The sequence below is a fragment of the Pyrus communis genome, chromosome 5 (assembly GCF_041283825.1).
Source record: "Pyrus communis isolate YQ-2024b chromosome 5, ASM4128382v1, whole genome shotgun sequence".
Classification (NCBI taxonomy): Eukaryota; Viridiplantae; Streptophyta; class Magnoliopsida; order Rosales; family Rosaceae; genus Pyrus; species Pyrus communis.
The window spans coordinates 21,563,873-21,572,460 of NC_142569.1; the positions used below are offsets into that span (position 1 = coordinate 21,563,873).

The 8,588-nt window shown below is 36.1% G+C and overlaps 1 protein-coding gene across 1 annotated transcript; it reads left to right on the top strand.

Moving 5' to 3' along the window:
- The first annotated feature begins 6,489 nt into the window (after nt 1–6,489).
- LOC137721277 (uncharacterized) lies at nt 6,490–8,005 on the top strand. The gene is made up of 3 exons (XM_068460385.2): nt 6,490–6,783; nt 7,335–7,418; nt 7,543–8,005. Exons 1-3 carry the CDS (start codon nt 6,625–6,627, stop codon nt 7,957–7,959), a joined length of 660 nt encoding a protein of 219 aa, XP_068316486.2. The 5' UTR covers nt 6,490–6,624; the 3' UTR covers nt 7,960–8,005.
- Nucleotides 8,006–8,588: the final 583 nt, after the last annotated feature.

Genomic DNA, 8,588 nt, shown 5'->3' on the forward strand with positions numbered 1-8,588 from the left:
CTGAAATCGACCCGATAATATTAACAGGTAATATGACCCGACCCGTTACTCGTTAAGGAAAATATATTTTAAACCAATAAATAATCAAATGAAAAACATAATACTAAATAAGTATATACATACCATATTGTCACATACAAAACATAAAAACGTATTTTTCTTTTAAGTATATTTTCGCTTACCTAAATTGATCAAATGGTAAAATTGGAAAATATTGGAATAGAGAAGGGGGTTTTTCATCCAAAAAAAGTTTTAATAATATAAGTGAAATAGAGTCCAACAGTACAAATTTACTCTCATTTATCTTACGGCGGTTATTTAAGTAAAGTCTTTAACAGTTCTCATAATATTTTGTTTTGTTTTTTTTTTTTTTTTTTTTTTTTTTCAGATTTTCTTTTTTGAAAACATGATCTATTAGAGGATGCAGGAAGATGAACGGTTTGGATCGTTGATATTACATTCAGAGTTTTACTGTTAGTGAAAATATTGCTTGATGTTTATAAATTTTCTGCAAACTATACGACATCGACTCATATTTCAGTTAACCGTAAATATTGAAACATATCAAAGATTTGAACCGTTCATCTTCTTACATCCACCAAATGATCATGTTTTAAAAAAAAAAGAAAATTTTAAAAATGAAATTTGGTAAGAAGAATAAAGCGTAAATGACAATCAACGGTTAAATATAAATTTAAGGTTTATCGATAATGATGAATCACGAGCGTTTATATATTCTTTCACATTTTTCATACTTGTATGTATTTCTTCTTAGTTCTTGCCTATACAAATATTATACTAGTTTATTTTAATTTTGGACAACAACATGCTAAGTAAAATTTATCCTAGTAATGATAATAAGGAACTCTCATAATAAAAATAAATAATGACAAAAACTTTTTTTTTTAACTTATATAGAATAATAATACAAACTATATATTAAATATAGAATATATTGTATATATTAATATAGCTATTTTATTTTATAATAGATCTTTTAGTAATTAAACTTTAAAATTATCAAAATAATTTTTTTCTTAACAAGTCGAAATGGGTTACCCACGTGTATACCTATTAAGTTCTTAACAGGCTCCCCGATAATGACTCGATTAGTTACCGTGTTGACCTGAAATCCATTATTTCATATCATGTCAGAAACTGCTGGGTCTAATGTATAAGAGAAGGATAGGAGACTTTTTTCAATCCCCATTTCCATTTTTTTTTTTAATACATTGATACTTTTACACTAAAAGAAGAAGGAGTTCGGCTAAAGTACACAATAAGTAATCTAAATTGGTATCAAATTTGTCATCCACGAGATTCGAACCTAAGACATTTCACTTCCTAATGAAGAGGAATACCACCGGACCGTAGTACTAAGTGAAGAAGAACTTAAAATCTCTCACTTTCAAGTGAAGATGAATATTTGACAAAGTCTCTTAAGATGGCATGTACTACACACAAATACAATTGTTTTCAGTTATAAAAAAAGAGCTTAATTAGTAAGCTTAACAATGAAAGTTCAAAGAAATTGTTGATTGCACATACAAGTCGAAGGCCGCTTGCGTTTTTATTATCCAAGAAGAAAGGACGCGTACACTCTATCTGTATAAAAAGATTAATTAAAGGTAAAATCCATGTACACCAGAATCTCCGTAAGCTCATCTTCTCTCTTCGATCTGTATTTCCCCGTCCATTATTTTTTGTTTCTCTTTTCTCTTTTGTTTATAAATTGCGTATTTGCAAAGAGAATATTAGAAGAGATGATGGAGTTTGAGCTTCAAGGAAATCAAACTACATAAATTAACAAACGGGAATCAGTTTCTATAGGTTTAAACAGATTGAAAACTTTTAGTTCATTTAAATTAATTAATTTCCTTCAAGGAAGTAAAATATGATTAAGTCATTGTACCAAAATAAGTAAGGAGAAATATGTACAATTCAAGCTTTTGAGTTAGCCTAAGTGGTGATGGAAGCAGGGCCGGTCCTGAGTTTTCTGGGGTCTGGAGAAAACTCTCAAAATGTGCCTTTTTTAATACAATAACATATATTAAAATAAATATTTAAAGAGGGTTGGAATCTAATCAAAGCTGAGATACTTAGCCCTCATGTTCATATTATATTACTTGAAAGAAAAAAACATACCAGGGGCCATAGTACCTAAGACGACCATCAAAAGCAAAATCATATACAATCACTCCAAGTAAAACTCTTTCTTGAAATTTCAACCTTTAAGAAATCATCTTCTTACATTTTTTGAAGTAAAATTGTCAATTATATTATCATAATTCAAGTCTTCAACCTAATCTTTTTCGATGCATAAAATTGCTAATCTATTTAGCCTATCTTGAGTCATATTGGTCGGCAAGTAAGATTTTAATAATTTTAGTTTTGAAATTTTTTCACTTTCAAATTTTCATTTAAAACTCCGTATTGTTATTCTAGCAACAAAAAGAACTTTTGGACAACTTCCTGGAACAAGAGTAATATCCAAACTCCATATTGTTATCAGATAAGCTTTCATCATTTCTATATGAGGTGCTGTAGCCCATCTCGTCAAATTCCTGCAAAAGATCAACCGTAATTTAAAATTAATGATTTGCAATCAACATCCAAAAGCATGCAAGGTTTTTTTTATTTTTTATTTTTATTTTTATTTTTTTTGACAAGAAACAATAGTGTGGTATTTCATTAATCAACACAAACAAATATAAGGGTGCCATTGGGTACATAGCTCCAATGACCAATAAATTGATCTGGAGTGAACTTACACAATTAGACAAATAAGAGTAAACCTCTAGTAGGCTATCATAAGCACAAAAAATAATCGCCAAGCGCACAATTGCCACCAGTATAGATCTATCACAATAAACGATAGACGCAACAAAGAAATAGAGGCAGCCACATTGGTCATAGTTGAATAGTGAGGCCACATAAAGTCATCACAGTAGAGCGAGACAACATCAAGTCACCGTTGGCAGACGAGACTACATAATCATCGCACAAAGGCGAAGACCAATCTAGCCAAAACAACAATGCCATCACGATGCACGTAAGGCAAGTGAAACATAACTACACTACTCCGAGAAGGGATTCACTGGTCAACTCATCACAGTAGGGGACGAGGCACTTAGACCAAGGGCACCTACAAATTCACTGGACAACAAGATACCGGTCTCCACACATCGAACATCATAAGAGCTAGCCGTAGCAAGCAGCAGAGCCGCACAAGCTGAGACGTACAAGACGAGTTGCCAGATCAAGCCGAAACGCACAAGCCAAGCCACCAAATTTGAGTACACGTGTCAGTGCAACCATAAAAACTAGGCGAGGAAGGTGACACAACCTTAGAAACGAGCTGACGATGGTGGATCTAACCCACCTGCAGCCACGAATCCAGCCCACATTAAGAAATCGAGCACCAAATCAAAGAAGAAATCTTGAAAAGGCATGGCCCGAATCAAAGTATAAGACTTAAAATCCTTGGAAACTTGCTCACAAAATGGTGGGAGAGAAGCACGAGAGGGGATATAAGGTAAGTAAAGGCCAGGAATGAGTGGTTGGCGAGAGGCCAGGGGGAGAGAAGGACGTGGATGGCGAAGGGGGAGAAGGCTGGGATGGGGAAAAAAAGGAAAGAGGAAGGGAGGAAGGGAGGATGGGCTAGAAGGAGAAAGAAAGAAGTTTCCACCAACCCCAGCCATAGCTAAAGGCTGGCGGCTAGGGTTTTGGTGAGAGAGATAGAGCTTTTGGAGAGAATGGGATATTTAAGAGTAGTTGCTAGAGTTTGATGATGTAAGGTTTATGAGTCATATAGAACCAAAGGAATACATAATATGTAAAACAAAATATAATATCACCTTGGATTTTGTTTTCGCAAATAGGGTCAAGCAAGGATTCAAATCCTTCAGGAAATCTGGTTAACAGGGCTGGCTGGATCACCAAAGCTGAACTCTTGCTTGAGAAAAAAATTTAATTGAGCGTGTGGAGTGTGGGGAGTGTGGGGGTTATTATAGAAAAGTAAGTGGGGGTGTATTAAGATAAATTTTGATTGAAAGCAAATGTGGGATGCATTAAGTGTGTAAGATGTATTCAACAATATGTGGGGTGTTAACATAAGAATTCTTCCTTCAAAAGAGGGCGTGGGTTCAAATCCCACTTCTGACATTTACCACTTAATACTACGATCTAGTGATATTCCTCTTCACTTGTAAGTGAGAGGTCTTAGGTTCGATTCTCACCGAAGGTGAATTTGAACCACATTATTGCTAGTCCATTGTGAGGCTAAGCCCACTCCCTCAGTTTTAGTATAGATAATATCATTTGTTCAAATTTAAAATAAAGAATAAAAATAAAAAAAATAAAAAATAAAAATAAAAACATAACAAGCCTTCAAATAATAACATAGACAAAAGCCAAATGACACTGTTAAAAAAATAAAAAAGAAATAAGATTTCAATTAACAAGGAAAGAAAAATAAAAGGGTAAATTACAAAAAAACTACCTCAACTATTGGTCTCACGACACTATCATACCTCATCTTTTAAAATTGACAATGTCATACCTCATCTTACGAATTTGGTCCAATGTCAGACCTCCGTCAGTTTTTCTGTTAATTTCTCTGTTAAGTCCTAACGTGGCTAGAGACGGGGCCCACTCACTAATCCAACTGGATTAAAAATTAATTAAATATTAAAAAATTAAAAATAAAAATATTTTTATATAAAATTGTGGGATCCACCCTCTCTCGCCCTTCTCTCTCATCTTTTTCTCTCTCTTGCCTTCTCTCTTCTCTCTCTCTGAGCACCTGTATCCCCAAAATCCCAGAACCCCCTCCCTTTTTTCCCTCTGCAATTCTCCCCCGTAGCCCTCAACAACATTCACCCCCAACCCCCATATTTTCCCGTCCTCTACCTTTGTCCCTCTTTCTGTTCCAGAACTCCCTCCATTTCGAAGATCTTCGACCCAAACCCTAACCCTAATTCCCCAATTTCAAACAGAAACCCCCACTCTCATACTCTCTGTCTCTCCCAAGTCCTCCATTTTCTTCAACCCCTTCAAAAGGTGGTTCCATAAACCCCCTAAACCCCTTCCTGCCCATCAACTTCCTCTCCCTCACCGACTCATTTTTCCACTGCCCAATCCCTTCCCAATTTCTCCTCCCTCAGCCTTTCTAACCTCTTCAACGGCCCCCCGAAACCTGACCCGAAAAACCCATCCGAACCCGAGCAGGAAAAGCCCGGACACTATACCCAGATGCTGGAGTGGTTCTTCTGGGAATACGAGAACGACCCGGATTACAGGCACATCCTGGAAGTGGAGAAGATTTTGAACGAAGATTCAATTTTTGAAAAGAAGGAGAACCCAACTGAGGAGGAGCTTCGGGAGAACCAGAGGTTTTGAAGGAGTTCCGGGAGAGCCCGGTGGTGAAGTTTCTGGCTCAGGCAGAGACTCAGTGGGGACAGTAGATAAAAAGCAGAGAAAAAGAACAGGCAGTGCGAGGACTGTGGGAGATCAGAGCCTTATTGGAGAGGCGGCAGTGCGTGGTGCTCGTAGAGTGACCCCGGTGCAGGTTAGCAAATACGACCGTCGTATTGGATTCGCTGTGAGAGGGAAAAGGTTTCAGTCGAGTTTTTGGAGATGATGGTGAAAATACGAGACTGTCCTCCGAAGCAAAGGTGTGGGGGAAACTCCCTCAGGTGTAGACTCTGTATCGAGAGAGAGAGGAGATAATTAGACTTTGAGATTTTGGGGATGCAGGTGCCCAGAGAGAGTGAGAAGAGAGAGAGGCAAGGGAGAGGCGAGAGAGAGGGCGGATCCCACAATTTTATATAAATAATGATTTTATTTTTAATTTTTTTAATATTTAATTATTAAAAATATTTTTAATTAATTTTTAATCCAGTTGGATTGGTGAATGGGGCCGTCTCTAGGCACATCAGCACTTAACAAAGAAATTAACAGAAAAACTGACGGAGGTTTGACATTGGACCAAATTCGTAAGATGATGTATGACATTGTCAATTTTAAAAGATGAGATATGATAGTATCGTGAGACCAATAGTTGAGGTAGTTTTTTTGTCATTTATCCAAAATAAAAGATGTAACCTAATTTTATCCTGTTTGTTAACTCTAACAAAGGTGAAGATCTCCATTTGGTTCATTTTTGTCTAGCCAGGAAAGGTTTACTTGATGTGACTACAAATTATTTTACAATTATCACGCGCATAGTACTCGTATAGGAGAAGTATAGGAGACCTTTTTCAATCCCTGCTTCCATTTTAGAGCGAAAACTTTGGCATCTCTTACGATGGTATGTACTACACACGGTAGTTTCCGGTTATAAAAAAGGAGCTTGCTTACTTTGCTTAACAATGAAAGTCCAAAGAAATTGCTTATTGCACATATACACGTCGAAGGTCGCGTCAATTATTATTATCCTAGAAAAAAGGCCGCGTCCACTCAATCTTTATATAAAGACTAATTAAGGGTAAAATCCATGTACACCAGATTCTCCGTAAGCTCTCTGCTTCTCTCTTCAGTAGTTCCCCGTTCATTATTTTTCGTTTTTTTTTTTCTCTTTGATTTATAAATTGTGTATTTGCAAAGAGAATATTAGAGGAGAGGATGGATTTTGAGCTTCAAGGAAAACCACATTCCAAAGGATCTGCAGGCTCTAGCGGATCGCATGTGATGAACATTCATGACGAGCCCAGGCACACCAGCTTTCTTAGCTTATCTAATTCTGTGGATTACAGTAGTTATTACAAGCTAAGGCCACCGGAGGTAATAGTGCTGTGGATCACAGTATTTATTTTTCTTTTGCAAAATACTCAGAAACTTTGGCATGCTAGCGTTTGAATATATATGTGTGCTCAGCTATCTTAGAAAGGTTGTTCAACGGGCTTGATTTTACGCGTAATCTTTTCGATGTGTGTGTATGCGGTTGATTAGGGTTGTGCTAGCCTACTAGGGTTGATTTGGTGATTATAAGAAAAAGTTTCTAATGAATGCTTTATTGATATTATTGTGCAACTAATATGGAATCAAATTTTAGTGCTAGTCCAAGACTAGCCTCCTTATCTAACATTTTCTAATCAATTCCTTACTTCGGCTCTATGGAGAGGCAAACAAGGTTTTATTCTAATGCTTGCATACTTGTGCAAATTACATACGAGCAAAGCTAGATGAACACAGTCTCTAATACGTATGAATCCCACATACATTGATAGAGTCCACGAGGGTGCCAACTATTATGCTATTTTGTCTGTACAATTAGTATTGTTAATAACATATATAAGAGCTGGGGTAATTCATCTCTGTCCAAACGTCTATAGGAGCCCAAGTACATTAGCAAGGACATTATATCCAGTTTGCAGAAACAAGTCGATGATAATGGCAAGCCAAGGCAGGACACAAAGGTAGTGATCAAGACTCAAAACTCATAACTATATATAGTTAACCGACATTTTCCCTTAAGCTATTTCTTACTATGTATATCTCTGATTATATAATTGACCTTTCACTAAAATTTTCCTTTTGTAGTCTACAAATTCAGAGAAGTGGATCTTGTTCTTCATCGCTAACCTTGGCATAGAGACCGCTTCAGCTGTTTTTGATCAGCTTTCCTCTTTAAGTCATGTCCACTTTGCACTCATTGGTATGCTGCTGGCTATGCTAGCCGTTCTCATTTGCATTTTGGAGCTGATTCTCAAAGGTAAAGAGGAAAGAGTTGAGCTAAGGGCGTGGGGAATGATATGGTGGTTATATCATCCATATCCTTCTACGAGGCTTTTTGGTAGTTTCCCAGACATTTGTGGACTAGGTCTTTCTGTCTCTCAGTGCATTTGCTCCGCGGTTCAGTACAATTACCTCCATCGGCATGCTAATAATCCTATCAAACTATCCATTTTCCCCTTCATCTTTCTTTTATTTTTGGCTATTCAAAGGTGTTGCAAATAAAATTTAGGAAAGGATAGTGTTATTCACACACTCTTGTTATTTTTTACCATCGATCTTTTTCAATTTATTCGATCTGGCGGCCAAAAATTGAGAGAGATATGAGAAGCAAAAATGAGTGTTAATTTTTTTTTACCATTGATATTTTTCAATTCATTCAATTTAATAGCAAAAAATTGAGAGAGATATATAAAAACCAAAAATGAATGTGTTGATAGCACTATCCTTTACGAAAATATATATACAAGAATATCATCAACATTGTAATTGCATTACTTATCAATGGAGTGCATGGGTGTCCGTGTATATAAATATTTTCCAAAAGATTACCTCCACAAACTTCTCCCTGAACAAGGAAACTGTTTCGCGCTAACCATCAATAGAGTACTAAAGGAGTTTTAGATTTTCTTTTCTTTTTTTTTTTTTTTTTTTTTTTTTTTTTTCAAAGGGTGCAAGTTTCATTACCAACAGATAACACATACAAACAAAGAGGCTCAGATACAAAAATTAAGCACAAAAATAAAACAGGACCTCAAACTTAAAAAACAGTGCCCAAAATCAGCAAAGAGCCCAGTTCAAAAACTAAACAAACCAAAAAACCTAAGCAATTGACACCCCTGCCATCACCATAG

Bases quoted from the DNA above. Each gene is read 5' to 3' on its own strand.
- LOC137721277 (XM_068460385.2), top strand. From the start codon at position 6,625: ATGGATTTTGAGCTTCAAGGAAAACCACATTCCAAAGGATCTGCAGGC. The intron at 6,784-7,334 runs GTAATAGTGCTG...AAACGTCTATAG, and splicing joins ACAAGCTAAGGCCACCGGAG to GAGCCCAAGTACATTAGCAA. The intron at 7,419-7,542 runs GTAGTGATCAAG...TTCCTTTTGTAG, and splicing joins AGCCAAGGCAGGACACAAAG to TCTACAAATTCAGAGAAGTG.